Source organism: Electrona antarctica (genome assembly GCF_951216825.1).
Source record: "Electrona antarctica genome assembly, chromosome: 21".
Classification (NCBI taxonomy): domain Eukaryota; kingdom Metazoa; phylum Chordata; class Actinopteri; order Myctophiformes; family Myctophidae; genus Electrona; species Electrona antarctica.
Genome location: NC_136802.1, coordinates 28,084,143 through 28,100,423, shown reverse-complemented (window position 1 = coordinate 28,100,423; position 16,281 = coordinate 28,084,143). Strand labels below are relative to the sequence as shown.

The 16,281-nt window shown below is 44.1% G+C and overlaps 1 protein-coding gene across 11 annotated transcripts in view; it reads left to right on the top strand.

The window, feature by feature from the left end:
• sorcs2 (sortilin-related VPS10 domain containing receptor 2) overlaps positions 1-16,281 on the top strand; it is a 244,054-nt gene that overhangs the window by 202,369 nt on the left and 25,404 nt on the right. For all 11 annotated transcript variants that reach the window (XM_079491683.1, XM_079491682.1, XM_079491691.1 and 8 more), the window contains exons 9-12: positions 6,640-6,819; positions 11,371-11,517; positions 15,313-15,415; positions 16,191-16,267. In XM_079491683.1, the coding sequence (XP_079347809.1) occupies positions 6,640-6,819; positions 11,371-11,517; positions 15,313-15,415; positions 16,191-16,267 (507 nt within the window). The remainder of the gene's footprint in view (positions 1-6,639; positions 6,820-11,370; positions 11,518-15,312; positions 15,416-16,190; positions 16,268-16,281) is intronic.

Below are 16,281 nucleotides of genomic sequence, written 5' to 3'. Positions count from 1 at the left end.
GATTTTACCTTAAGAGTTTTCACCCTTTTTATTTATCTCCAACATCCAATGTGGTCCATTAAATGAGACTGCTGACTTCTAAGACTGAATTTATATTTCTCAGGGTTAAACCCAGTTACTTAATGGACAATGCAATGCTGCTTTGTTTATATCGTTGGTTGGTTGAATTATCAGTTTTATCTGAGATTATTTGGTATTATTATGTTAATTTGACCCATAATAGTGAATCAAGTTTGAATTCAGTATAATTGATTATCCAGAAGAAATTACACTTTCATTTTAATTCCTAAAAGCTCAAAGTGACAGTACAACATTTTTAAGAAGCAACGTGGGCCCATATAAAATCAGAAATTCTCGTAGAACGGTGTGTACTGTACATGAACACGCATGAATCCACTCCTATTTGTATTGCTAAATGGTTATGAAATAACCCCAGAATGAACCCATTCATGTGTTATACATATACGTGAGTTCATATGTATGATGTTTAATGTCAAAGACAATGAGTGAAAAGTAATTGTCCAATCGAAACATTCGTTGAGGAGTTATAGCCAATTCTTGGCTGCATAAGCCTCCATGGGATTCAAAAATTACCGACTTTTCAGCGACGTCTGACAAATTTCACCTGAGGAAAATGCCATATTGCTCAACAAAACATATCACATTTCAGCACAGTATAGATGACATATTGCTCTACTACACGTTTATTCTGTGGAAACATCTATAATACAGATTCTAGCCTCTAGACCAGAATCTATATCGGCAATAAAATATTAAAGACTAACATCTGCAATCCACGTAAAGTCACACCACGAGCGAGGGAGCACAGCGGGGGCTCTCAGCGAGCAGGAATCTTTGCTGTCAGGGTAATCTGCTCAGGGGACCATTTTAGTGTGACACTGTCTGGAGCGCTGTTGAATTGCATTGATTGAATACGGACTCTGGGGGGGGGGGGTTGCTTCCTTCTGCAGCAACCCAGAAGGAAGAGAGAGAGAGAGCCTCAGAGACAATCACTGTCATTGGCACTTTATCCTAAAGAGGACATATTGTGTGTCTGGGAAAAGTGAGTGTAGGGAAGGGTTAGCGTTCTACAATTACTCTGAACCACCTAGCCCGTCACTTTAGAGCGGTCTGGAACACTTCAGGTCCTTGGTGATCATGAGGGAAGGTGAAAGAGATGGAGTTACACACACACACACACGCGCACACACACGCACACGCACGGGCACGCACACACAGGAAATTGCTCTTCTTTCTACAGTATAAGGAATGAGGATCAATGTCATTAGGTGTGGCAGGTACTGCAGGTGGTGGAGAAGAGTGTGTGTTTGTGCGTGCGTGCGTGCGTGCGTGCGTGCGTGCGTGCGTGAGTTGCTTGCGTGCGTGCACACTTGTGCACACTCGTGCACACTCCTAGTTAATTCTTTGTCTGGCAGTAAAGGGTAGGTACGGTAAGCCTTGCCAAGGCATTTTCACCAAATACGGATACAGTACCTTCATTTCCGGTTTCCCGCGCTCGGAGACCGCCATTGTAAGGAACGGCTTATGTTAGCAGTAGCTCACGATGTTTATCTTTCGCCAGAAACGTTAACATGTCGGGAGCGATGTGATGCAAAATCACAACTCGCATCCGAACATCCGGATGGATGATGATCGCCACGGACAGCGCTCGTGGTTTCAGAGATAACAGCCAAGGAAGATTCTACTTTTAATGAGACCCTATGGGCTTGCACGTGCATGTACAGTAACCTGGTGCGTATACGGTAGCAACCGCCAAACTCATCATATTTGATATAAAGCTTTATGTTGTATGGGATACAGCTGGTGTAAGGGAAAGTACGGGATATCTCGTACCTGGCATGCAAAGAATTTTAAGGTACTTGTTATTTGCTTTTTCCCGGCTATACATGTCTGTCTTAGTTGGGCGAGCAAATAGGTCACTGGTCACATTGCTTCTTAGAACAAAAGAGAGATTGAGAGAGAGAGAGGGATTGAGAAGGAGAAATGTCACTCGTATTTAGAAAGATGGCAAGACGGAGAGTGAGTGAAAGGTTGAGTGAAACGCAAATAGCAAAGGTAAAGGAGAGGCATGTGTGTATGTGGGGGGGGGGGGGGGGGGGGGGGGGGATAGGCTAGAACAGGGGTGGGCAACTTTGACGATGGAGAGGGCCACTATATTTCCACACTCACTCCCTAGGGCCATATATTACTCTCGTCGCAAAAATAGCCGATCTACAAGCTGCGACGCGTTTTGAGCTTGTAGATCGGCTATTTTTGCTATATTCGAATTGAAATCTAGATTTTTTGCTATTTTTTTAATTGGAATCCTGAAAATTAACATTTTTATGTAATTTCAAATGCCTTTAATTATACTTGTGTTGAGCATTGAGCTACTAATTTAGACTGAAGTAATTAAAGTGCGTCATGTTTGCATGTTGTGGAATTGTAACAGCTGAAACCAATATTATATCAGTATTCTGATTTCTGACATTAACCTGAGGGCCGCATTAAGTGAAGGTGGGGGCCGCATGTGGCCCCCGGGCCGCCAGTTGCCCACCCCTGGGCTAGAAGCAGTGGTTTTCAACCTTTATCATATCAAGGTCCACTATTTATTCCCCAAGTTATGTTTGTTGTAGTTAGTCATTCAAATTACATCTTGTGGTAGTACGTACGGACAGAAAAAATCTAAGTATTTGTCTTAATTTCATGGTGTGAATTCTTTCCGACATGTGTACAGTACAGCTGACTGGTCAGACATGCTTTTGAAACCGTGCAGTTTGGTAAATGAAGCTCTCGGGCCTCCCCCATCTCCATCCCTCTCCATTCCGCTTGGTCACTGCGATACTACAGTATACTTGCTGTTTGCGCCAGCTGAGATTGGGTCAGGGAAAGGTAGAAAGGGTTGAATGTAGGCTGTGTGTCCAGCAGACCATGCAGCCTCCAACAAGGCCAGGACCTCTGCCATTTTACCCTGTGAGACAAGATCTCAGCGGGGCATGCGGTGGTCTCCCTACCCCCTGACAGTGATGAATGGAAGGCACAGAGGCAACATATAGGGGGGGGGGTATGCTGGTTAAGATTCCTTTGCATATTTTATACTCGGGCTGCAGCCCACCCCAAAAGGAAGATTCGCTCAAGACCAGGAAAGAGTTTTTTTTTATAAATTCTCACTCGTGGAACTTGGGTGTGTGCACTGTGCAGTGCAACAACAGAACTTGGGTGTGTGCAGTGCAACAACAGAACTTGGGTGTGTGCAGTGCAACAACAGAACTTGGGTGTGTGCAGTGTGCAGTGCAACAACAGAACTTGGGTGTGTGCAGTGCAACAACAGAACTTGGGTGTGTGCAGTGTGCAGTGCAACAACAGAACTTGGGTGTGTGCAGTGCAACAACAGAACTTGGGTGTGTGCAGTGCAACAACAGAACTTGGGTGTGTGCAGTGCAACAACAGAACTTGGGTGTGTGCAGTGCAACAACAGAACTTGGGTGTGTGCAGTGCAACAACAGAACTTGGGTGTGTGCAGTGCAACAACAGAACTTGGGTGTATGCAGTGCAACAACAGAACTTGGGTGTATGCAGTGCAACAACAGAACTTGGGTGTATGCAGTGCAACAACAGAACTTGGGTGTATGCAGTGCAACAACAGAACTTGGGTGTGTGCAGTGCAACAACAGAACTTGGGTGTGTGCAGTGCAACAACAGAACTTGGGTGTGTGCAGTGCAACAACAGAACTTGGGTGTGTGCAGTGCAACAACAGAACTTGGGTGTGTGCAGTGCAACAACAGAACTTGGGTGTGTGCAGTGCAACAACAGAACTTGGGTGTGTGCAGTGCAACAACAGCAAAATGAGTTGTCTCTGCGTGCTTATACCTCAACGTGCCCCATCTCTGCACCTCCAGCTCTGGTGAAAAAAAATCACACCTGTGTGAAGTGAGTGGTGCAACTCCGTGTGGGGGTTCCCGGGGGGGGGGGGGGGGGGGGGAGTTCCAGACCCACAGGAACGCACCCAGGGTGCCGGGCCCGGTTCCGGCGAGCCGCCCCACGTCCGAAACGGTTGAGAAATGACAGAGTTACCGTGTGCCGGTCCCTCTACTGTACCCTCTACTGTACTGTACTGGCACACCCGAAATCATCATATATATACAGTTAATATGTGCGTGTGGCTTTGTGTGTGTGTTAGGTTGCGCACAGGTGGTGAAAAACCACCATGCTGTTTTTGTGCTCATACCCAGCCAGGCACCTACCCAGCCAGCCAGCCACGCACCCACACACATAGCTCCGTAAGGGTGTGGTTGCACCACTCAATAAACAAATTGTTTGAAATCTGTACATTACATTAAGTATAGTGGGCCACAGAGAACACAAACAAAGCACTGCCCTATTAGAGGACTAGTAACCATAACTGATATTACAGTACTTGGACAAACAGCAACGGCCTCTGTTGGGATCAAACACTCAGGCAAAGGCGTGCGTCTTTTCAGAATCAACCCTCTTTTGTGCATCGATTTCTCGTTTGCACGCCGAGCGTACATATATAATAAAGGCTTTGTTCAGCCTCCTGTCATTATAATCCTGTTATTCAACATTCAAGCATATGTTTGTTTGCTCACGGTGTGTGTGTGTGTGTGTGTGTGTGTGTGTGTGTGTGTGTGTGTGTGTGTGTGTGTGTGTGTGTGTGTGTGTGTGTGTGTGTGTGTGTGTGTGTGTGTGTGTGTGTGTGTGTGTGTGTGTGTGTGTGTGATCTCTGGTTTTAAGCTGCGCAACAGCTGGCTTCATCCCACCTCGCATTCAAAGACGAGGTTGAACGTGGGATCCTTTTAAGCACATTATAAGATAGGCCTATGAGATAGTAGTGTGTGTGTGCAGAAGGTATTGTGTGCCTCTGTATTTGAGTGTGTGATTAATTTGTGTGATCATAGATCAGTCTGTTATGCATGAATACATACACAACACAACACAACACAACACAACATACAGTAAGAGTGTTTAGTCCTGAATATACATGACTCTGCTACACAAGGCACCATGCATTGCATGGTGGGTGGACATTTCCCACACACTCCCACATGTCACGCACAGCATACACTCACATATTCAAACCCAATGTACAGTACAGCAACTCTCACATCCTCCCAATCCATCTTAACCCATTTAGACCTGAAATCGATTCTACAAAATCTTCTAAATCCTGACAGTTTTCTGAAAAACCTATGTTTCTATATCAGTGGTTCTCAAACATGTCAAGGACCCCCAAAAATATATGTACTGTAATTGGCCGCCGACCCCCATCTGAAAATATGTTGTTCCAGGGACCCCTCCAGAAGCAAAGATATGAGTTCAAAACGTTCACTCTGAAAGAATATATTCAAACATTTGGGCCACATGTTCATGATTAAAAAAAAATAGCTAAAGTATAACATAATTCTTAAAACACCAAAAGGGGTTCCCGCCCAAAATGGGTTAATTCACGTCCCCCGTCTCAATACATTTAAATTGAGAGAACATCATTTTCCATTTGATGTTTTGTCAGCTAAGCCTGGTTAAACACAGTGTACCGGGCGTCCTTCGGCAGCTTTCTCCCGTCTGTTTTAGTATTTATGAATAGAATGGCTTCACTGGGGAGGCTGCATCTCCCTGGTGTTTGGTCTTAAAATCACCATGGCTCACTTTCCCATTTTCCCACCGTCCACTAGCATCTCTACCATAGCCTGGCTATGAGTTTGTTCCATTAGAATTCATGGTTGGAATCGTTGTTTTCACAGAAACCGAGTAGAATCAAGAGAATTTCCAAAATGCTGTTGGCACGACATGCCAAGAGGATTTCTAAATGTATTGACCTTGCCCTTAATAGGCAAACACCTTTTTTGTGTAATAAAAAAAAAGACTTCATTCAAGCACTTTGCAGCCTTGACTATAAATGTAATTGGTCACATGACTCATTTGTCAGAGCACAAGGGCGTACTAGTGTCAATGAGTTGATGGCTTTATCTTCAAATGTTATGTTAATGTAATCAGTAAGACTCACAGAGAAAGTGCTGAGTCGGGGCCCCATGCGCCACCGTCACACAGCGCTTTTAATTGAGCGATGAAGTCATTTGCATCGGGAAGTCACAGCTTGTGACGCACATGCCCTAACGACGGGACTCCGGCGGAACGAAAAGCTGTTTTGAAGACTCATCTCATCCATTTCCTGTATCGCCACTTTCCCCTTTTCATCTATGTTATTTCTCATTTCTTCTCCTTTTATCAAGGTATAGCTCGCAGCCTCGCACAACTCCAAACAGTCTCAAACTTCTTGAGCATTCTCACGGGTTGCGCGGTCGGATAAATAACTTTAACAGAAATTTCTCTAAAAAGGGAAAACCAGCACTCACGGAACTCATGTTTTAAGGCACTCTTATATTATTTCAATGTTGACACGTCTCAACAACGCTCAGACAACGCTGACGAAGGCTTGAACGCCGAAACACGACAGCATACCATGTCAACATTTAAATAAACGAAGAGTGCCTTAAAAACATGAGTTCCGTGAGTGCTGTTTTTCTCTTTTAGAGAAATTTCTGTCATTTCTTCTCCTCCCTATTCTTCTAAATTAACCCTGGTCTTCCTCCTCCCCGTTACCCACTTGTCTCTCCCAGGACGTCCAGATAGTGAGCACGGACGAGGGCCAGGTGTTCCTGGCGCTCCAGGAGTGGCACCAGACGGACACGTACAACCTGTACCAGTCGGACCCCCAGGGGGTGTACTACTCTGTGGCGCTGGAGAACGTACGCAGCACCAAGCAGCCCGAGGAGAGCGTCCTCATCGACATCCTGGAGGTGAGGCGGGAGCATAGATATTTAACCCATTTAGGCCTGACGTCGAAATTTAAAAAAAATGTCTTCAAAATCCTGACAGTTTTCTGAAAAACCTTATGTTTCTGTATCAGTGGTGCTCAATATTTCATGTCAAGGACCCCACAAATGATATTGTAATATGCCTCCGCCCCCCCCCCCCCATCTGAAAATATGTTGTTCCAGGAACCCCCCTCCCCCCCCCAGATGTGCCGTGCTATGAACGTTTGTAGAACGTTTGTAGATCATTTGTAGAACGTAGAACGTTTGTAGATCTGCTATTTTTCAATAGGCTTAATGATCCATCTTTTTAAAATAATAACTACAAGGTTAAAGCCCAAACCAAACCAAAGGGTGGAGATGGTGCGAGGCGGTTTTAGCGTTGCATGATATGGCAGCTTTTACTCTGAAAGCCGGGGGCTTCCGTTTCGTACAAAAAAACGGGAGGCATAATGTTGCTTGCTTACCTTGCGATCATTACGATAAAGTCTCTCTAGAAGCATTAATATTCCGAGCGAGAAGCATGTTGAAGTTACAAATTAAGACAGAAGTATCAGCCATCTGGTCAAAACCACGGAGAGCTCCCTAGATTACGCGCGGCGAGCCTTTCTTTCTGATCCGTAAACAGGGAAATTAATGGCAGCGCGCATGCCGAAAAGCAAGGAGTACATTGCAGAAGGATAGGCCAACCCCCCAAAAAAACGAAATAAATCCGAAAATATTTTTTCCGTTTGATATCAATGAAAAAGCGCTATGACGTTTCCACACGTCGTACGGTCTGAATGTGTTAACGGGACCCTGCAAAGCATCATTTTTTCAAGTTAATGGACAACAGTGTACTTGAATCTGTAGTGCACATTATGACATCTTTATTGTTCCAATATTCAATATTAATCTTCTATAATAGTCTGGCCTCCATCCATGGTATACTCCTTGTGTATTGTCAGTTACAGTACAAACTATTAAAATATAGGATCAATACATTATGCAACATGAATCAATGCCTTATGAATAATACATGGTAATGAGGTTGAAAATCGGTGTGTTCTATATTGTGTGTTAAGTGTTCTATTAAAATGTCAAGCCTGTTTCACCACTTTTTGACAACTGGAGCCAAATCACAACTCAAGCTCTTTATATAAGTGGATACAATTTAAGAAAACAACTACTGAATAGGACGTGGCACATCTAGGTTGTGGGGGTGTATCGATTGTTTTTCCCCCTCTGCTCTGGATGTGAATCACAAACATGGTTACCTTGAGGCTGTTTGACGTGCACAGTGCTCGCTCACAGGCACATGAATCCATCCGCCACCCACCTCCCTGCATTGATAAAGTAAAATACAACTCGCGCTATAACGAGGGAGCTGTCTGTCACAGCGACACACACACACTGCGCCGCAACGCAGCAGAGTCACGACATGTCACCGCAGCCAGGGCCGGATCTACCATATGGGCACTTTGGGCACGTGCCCAGGGGCCCTTGGGCACCAGGGGCCCCTAAAAAAACCCCACAAAAAGCCCACAACGCGTCGTGCTGCAGCTTGTAGATCAGCTATTTTCAGCAAGTGTAAAAACAGTCATTACGACGTATTTTAGCGGGCCTTGACGACATTTTGACATTTTTTTTTTTTTTTTTTTTAATGTTTTTTTTTGTTGCTTTCGCCTTTGTTTTATATTTTTTATGGAGGGACAGACAGTAGGCTGACAGGAAATGGGGAGAGAGATGGGGGGAAGACATGCAGTAAAGGCCGTCGGGATCGGGAGTCGAACCCGCGGCACACTGCCAGACTGGATTACCAGCCAAGGTGCCTGGACCACTGAGCCATGGCCCAGGCCAATCATATGACATTTAGTCGACTAAAACTAGGCTAACACTAAGACATTCCAGGTGACTTAATGTGACTAAACTAAATGAAAACTATTCAAGAGACTATGACTAAAACTAAAATCAAAATTTGCTGCCAAAAACAACACTGCGTCCACATTGGATAAGTCACGCTGAGCTATATCATTTGGCATTCTTGTCAGTGTGGTTTCTCTGCAAACACATAGGCCTACTGTTCAAGGTTTCGGTGGTCAAGAGTGTTTTGGCGCTGGTCAGATTACTTTTTTATGTTAAATGTAATGGAAAGTAAAAGTTTTCTCTATCTTTCTTACTGTTTATATTAACCTTCAAATAGCACATGACTGGGGGTTGATACCAGTGGTGTAGTGTCTAATTATTTGTTTTTGCATAAATATGTTTTTATTTTTTTTACTTTTGTCGTTTACTTTTATGGATATGGTTAAGCATTGTAAACCCTGTTTCTAAATTGGCTATAATTATACACATCTGCATGTTTTAATTGTGTGTGCAAATGCACGCAAATGCGCGTGCATGTGTGCGTGCACATGTCTTATGGGGCGTCCCCCCCCCCCACTTCTAAAAGTGCCACTACAATACTGGTTGATACATAGAGTATAGATTATCATAGAGGCATTCATCATACAGATATATACTGTATAGCAATAGCCGTACCCATGGTTGCATATATGATTCTCGTATACAGTACAGTACCCGTAGCCATTCACAAATGAGAGGTGGATCTCCCCAAGAGAACAAACTGGGAATCATAAACTGTGCAGAGGGAGTTGGATCAGGACAGGGAATTTGCTGCTGGCATGACTTGCCATTATTATGTAACCCAATATGAACCGCTCATGGCAGCTCTTTTCTTCTCTTTTCTTCTCTTTTCTTCATTTTTCCTCTCCTTGTTTTGGTTCCCCAGATAAGCGCAAATTAAGGCTGGGCATGATTCTGCACATGACACTTCCACTGCTTTAAATGAGACCAAATCAAACCACCTATAGGCTGCAGGGATGGATCTATTACCTTTGGAGCATATACACCCAAGTATTTGCACCTTTGATTCACGAAAATCCGCGAGAAAATAGTCCCATGAAATGAAATGAAATGAAATGAAATCTATATTTACCCAGGGTATCTGGGCTAAGCTCAAGAACTTGTTTCCAGCCAGGCCCTGCTCATAGAACACATTTCATCGTAGTGGTTCAATGCCTTGTTCAAGGGCACTGGGGGACTGTTGTTGAAGAGAAAAACATGCCGCCATTACGATGCGAAACCAAAACAGCATGGACAGCCTGTTGTAGTCCAAACAAACCCCTCGTTCACTTGCATTGAACTCATTTTCCCAGAAGCCCTAGCAGCCCAGAGCATGGCTTGATTTCCGGTTTCGTCATCATAACGCGACGGCCTCGTCACCAGGTCCGTGACAAATCCGCTCTTTCTTTTTAATTATTAAAAAACCCTGAATTAAACACATTAAACAAATAGCGGGTTTAGCGTATTACGTAGCACCGACACATTGATGAAATAGTGGGGAACGCGGGTTACGCAGTAGAACTGTTAACTGACATGGAAGTAAAAAAACAAAAACAAACTAGAAAAAGTGCCCTTCTGGGCACAGGTCTCCACCAGGAGGATAGGAGTGTGTGTGATGTTTGGCAAAATGTTTAGGAGTGATTTTGCAACAATTGTCTTCATTTTGTTGAGGAAATGCAGAGCCAGATCACTCATAGCATCTCTGAGGATAGAATTCTGGATGAGCAGGACATTTTGTACAAAACGGGCCACTCCTGAAGACTTTGGAAGGCAATCTTAGCCAATCAGTGTAGAATCTGAGAAATCAAACAGACTCGTCTTGATCACATGACTACAGAGATCATGTATACCGATTTGCATGAGATTTGGATGAAATCTGTGCGACTAATATCGGCCTCATGGTGGCGCTATAACCGGCAGATGTGGAGGGATGCAGGGAAAATGTTTTTCCATGGCCTCTAGGGAGTGCGCATACAAAGTTGTACACAGATCGATGCAGTTATAGGTAAAAACAGGAATTGCCCTGTTATAGCGCCACCATGAGGCTGGTTTGGAAAATAATGTCGTCCTCAGCCTAGTGGAAAAGTGCGTGTATAATTTCACGTAAATTGCACACTGTGTTTGTGATTTGTGGCATTTTGTTCGAAACGGATCATGTGAGCTTTGGAAGCGGATCTTAGCCAATCAGGAAGGAAGATGGGAAATGGTGCAGATCCGTGTTGATCACATGACTATGGAGATAGTGTATACCGAATTGTGTGATGTATGGATAAAATGTGTACGAGTAATCTACAGAAATGTGTTTTGCCTAAATCGGCCTCATGGTGGCGCTATAACAGGCCGTTGAGGAATATTTGGGGCAGAGAGTGTGTGTGCAAAGTTTGGCATGGATCGGGCCAACGGTACCGGAGATTAGCTGGTAACAGACGGACGGAAGGAAGGAAGGAAGGAAGGACGGACGGACGCACACACACACACACACACACACACGGACGGAGTGCAAAACATACTCTCTCCCCATGCCTTCGGCCTGGTGGAGACAAAAAGCAAGACAACTAATTTACATCCTACCCGTTTAGGGAGTCCAGGTTCCAACCATACCCATGTCATTATTCATCGTTAACCTGCCAATCATTTCATGTCCTTTTCCAGGTGCGCGGCGTCAAGGGCGTGTTTCTGGCCAACCAGAAGGTCGACGGCAAGGTGACGACGCTGATCACCTACAACAAAGGCCGGGACTGGGAGCCACTGGCGCCGCCGACCACCGACATGAACGGCAAGCCGGTCAGCTGCAAAGCGGTAAGGGAGGGATATCGGATCATTCCTCAAGTCTTTTATTTTTATTTTTCACCTTTCTTTAAAGGAGAATTCCATGCTAGAAGGCTTTCTTACCTTTCTTTGTATAGTTGTTACGTCCCCACCAAAGAGGTCCAGGTGTTTTTTTGTGCAAAAGCTCCTTATTGGCTATTTCCCCTACTATAAGCGCTCAATGAATTGCATTGAATTGAATGGGAATTGAATGGGGCTATGGGGTGTTGTGCTAATTCGCTTAGTTCCATCGAAATAAGTAGTAAACTGTGCCGCTTGGGATATTATTTACATTATGAAGAGAGGATATATAAAAAAAAAAAATTTGAGCGATGGAAATAAGCGAATTAGCACAACACCCCATAGCCCCATTCAATTCCCATTCAATGCAATTAATTTATGGCTTATGGTAGGAGAAATAGCCAATAAGGAGCTTTTGCACAAAATAACACCTGGACCTCTTTGGTGGGGAAGTAACAACTACAAATAAAGGTAAGAAAGCCTTTTAGTATGGAATTCTCCTTTAACGTGGCACGTTATGTGAGGGAAGTTATTATTGTGCTCACATTGAAAGACTACGGCCAGTGCCTTTTTGAATGTTACTCTGGAGGGTCAAGTTTGAATTCCCAATTCATGCTGTAGGGTGAGCGGTTCTCTGTCTGGTCAAAGACGCGGTGTCTTTGACCAGTGTTGGACGGCAAAGAGGTATGAGTCACATGTTGGATATTCACACATGATAACATTACCTCGCAGAGAGAGAGAGAGAAACTGGACCTTTTAGACACAGTAGACATGGATATCTCGTTTTAAAGAAAGTAATTTGCCACGGGCTGAGATGTACGTGCGCACGTACATGCACACGCACGCACAGTCGCACACACGCTCGCACGCGCACACACACACACACACACACACACACTGCACACGCTTACATTGAGTCACGCTGAAATAATGAGCCCTTTTATCTGGCAGCCTCGTCTATTATGAACCATAATGGACAGTCTTGCAACTATGACTGTGCAATTATGTTGTAATTATTCATCTTCGGTGTGTTGCTTATTGTTCTTATCTATTCTGCACCATAATTATCAGGTACGCAATGACCTCTCTGTGATTTCATGGTGTCTCTGTTGAGCCTGATGGGCGGTTTGCACATTATAAGGTTCTGGTTATAGTGAAACGTGTTTTACAACATAATTGTGAGCCATTTGACTTGATTTTGGATGAATTATGCAGCCCTACTTGCAATAGTATACACACAGTCTCAGACTGTGTCCAGCAGCGCTTGCATCATGGACATTAGAGACCGACACGGGAGTGGATTTTCACCCCTGTCCCATCCCACTCCCACAGAAACAAAATCCCATCCCATCCCAATCCGGGTAAAAAATAAAAACATTCCGTCCCACTCCTGGTAGATTGACTCCTGATCCCATCTCACTCCCCCTAAAAATGACTCCTACTCCCATCCTGCTGCCCTTTCTTGTTTTGTTTTGTTATAATTCATAAATTAGTAATTTAAAGGCAATTGATTTTATGTTCTTTTTTTTTTTATTCCTGTTTCATGCAGTTTTAACACATTTAGACCTGAGGACGATTCTACAAAATGTCTTCTAAAATCATGACAGTGTTGTGAAAAACCTAGGTTTCTATGTCAGTGATTCTCAAACTATTTCCACCTTCTGGACTTCCAGGGGCCGCCGACCCCCATCTGAAAATATGTTGTCCCAGTGTCCTCCCAGAAGCAAAGATTTGAATTGAAAATATTCGCTCTGAAAGAATATATATTCAAAGATTTGCGCTACATTTTCACGATTTTCCAAAAATATGTCATTATGCTGTCTCATACCTCGCCAAGCAAAGACATAGTCCGATGCTACGTGCTATCCCACTATGGCTATAGACAAACCCTGGCATCTTCTTCACCTCAACTTATATCTTCGAGCCTTGCACCTAGAAGGATTTTGTTTGAACCTGGAGTGCTGCGGGTTGTCTGCTACGGCAGTACTTTTCTCTCACTATAGACAAACCCTGCCAAAACGAATGCATCACGTTGCCACCTTGAAGGGAAGGCGGGCATGAAAAATGTGCCTCGCGATAGAGGTTAGTAATGATGCCTAAATGAAGCCATGTGTTGCAGATTAATGCCAGCAATCAGGCCTTTAATCTAGTGCCTAATAGCGTCGCAAAGTCGTTTGAAATATTTCTTCCTTTTTTTTTTGCTCCCCCTCCTCCGTCATTCAACCCCATGCTGTGATTTATTGTTTGTGCGTAAGAAGGCAGAGGCCGTTTGATTCAATGCACGTGCATGGGCGTACCATCTGCACTGTTGCTAGGTGTTAGGGCAGACAGAGAAGAGCCACAAAGAAGAATAAGTACTGACGGAGGCAAGTTAATCTGAGCTTTCATCTGACTCAAAAACAGATATGTTGCACCTGCCATGTGGTGTAAAGTGTATATATGCTTACTTGCTTCGAGTATTTACAATTTGCAATGCTTTTACTTCTACCCTAGCCTCTGTACCCAGGCTTTTATTTTTCGTTCGCGTTCGTCTCAAAAAATGAAAGCGCCTGGGGGAACGTGACACATTTCCTGGTCTAGGAGAGTAGGAGTGGGAGTGAACTACAGTACAGTGAACTACAGTACAGTGAACTACAGTACAGTGCCAGAGGGCTGTCCTCCCGCTGATAGGTGAACCAATATTGTCCCAGCGGTTGGTCCAAGCGCGCCCGCCCCTCTAGACCAGAAAGCACACTGGCTATAGGCCAGGCTACTTCTACCCTATTACATCTCAGAGGATTTTTTATTACTCCAGTACAATTCACCCTTTGTCAGCCTTCTGATTGGTCCCTGACTGACTAACCAGCAGGCTCTTTCTGCCTTGTTCCACCCTGGTTCCGCCTTGTTTATGTTGAATTTGCTAAAACATCTTTTTTGGAAAAAAAACTAAAAACAAACATGATATGCCCATGAGTCACCATCCTGCACCTGTGATGTTCCTTTTCACTGCACACCGAGTTGTAGCTCCCAGGAAGATTTATTTATTTGTTACAACGTTTCGACCTCTGTGGGTCTTCGTCAGCCATACCTGACGAAGACCCACAGAGGTCGAAACGTTGTAACAAATAAATAAATCTTCCTGGGAGCTACAACTCGGTGTGCGGACAATGGACATCCATTCCTTTTTCATTGTACGTATATTTTTGACCAGCACCTGCAGAATGTCTTGAGATGTGCGTGCTTCCTGTCTTTTCCTTTTTACTGACACCAAGTTTAAAATAAGAATTGAGTGCACGGAATATCAATACGAAGCAACTGAATGTTATTTCAATGGTAGTGGATGGAGAGGGGATTTTTGTCCAACCACTTAACGGCAACCAATGGGTGCGAAGAGGTCCACACAACCACGGGCTGGACTTGACAAAGGGTGAAAACGTTAGTTGCTACAGTAGTTACTTTGTAGATTTTGATTATTACAAAACAAAACACACTATCCACTTCAGCCACCTCACATTGTGAGCTTGTAGATTGGCTATTTTCGAATATATTTATTTATTTATATAATATACATTTTGAACTTGTGAAATGGGACATTCTGGTACAAAGTATATTTTGATGCCGATACTTTTGTACTTTTACTCAAGTACATTTTGAAATGCGTGAACTGAATCGAGATCCTCTGAGGCTGTCATGTCGTGGCTATGAAATGGTCTCTCTCTCTCTCTCTCTCTCTCTCTCTCTCTCTCTCTCTCTCTCTCTCTCTCATTATCTTTCTCGTTATCTTAGCCTGACTGCCACCTGCACCTTCACCTGCGCTGGGCCGACAACCCCTATGTGTCCGGCACGGTCCACACCAAAGACTCTGCCCCGGGGCTCATTATGGGTGCCGGTGAGTTCTTATAACAACATGGTAACATTACTAAGAACAAGCCAAAAACATGTCTTAACTTATTCATGTCTTCTATTCCTCTTGTCCTATTATAATGAGATGCTCACTTGTGATTAGAATAGAAATGTAATACAAACCTGGGGATGGAAACACTGCCCTCACCAACATATCTTGTTCTATATCGCTCTGATCCTAAGATATTGCAGATTATGCTTTTTTGTTTTTTACCTCGACCGTGACCTTTTTAACACGCAGCCCGCCCGGTGTTAAATTAATCGCCTAGCCTGCCAGACACGTACATAGCTACGTTATCCAGGGGTTTATCATTTATATTCTTTAATCCATGTTTTGATCCGATCATATCGTTAGCCACCGTTTGTTAGCACAACAGTCCAAGTGGGACAGTGGCCGCGGCCATTTTGAAGATGCGCGCGCATTCACTTGCATTCAATGGTCCGCGTTCAAATGCCTGTATCTCCAAATCGGCGCAATGAATGTTGTTTTCTGGTGAAAACAAGGTTTTTCAACGGCCGACAGCAGGTGCTGTGATACTCGCGGTCGGATATGTTTCTGCACCGAGCGAGAGAACAACAACCGGTCAGGACGCCACACACAGCATTTTGTCATTGTAACACGCGGTTACGGATATTTGGCTCCTCAAAATAAGTGTTACGCGCGATAAAACCTTGGCAATGCGCAATGTCAATGCTGGCGGCAAGACGGTTAAAACCTGAAAGTGAATCCTCTTTTCATATTCTCTCTCTGTGTCTTTCAGGTAACCTTGGCTCCCAGCTGGTGGAGTATAAAGAGGAGATGTACATCACGTCAGACTGTGGCAAGACTTGGAGACAAGTGAGTCATCCACT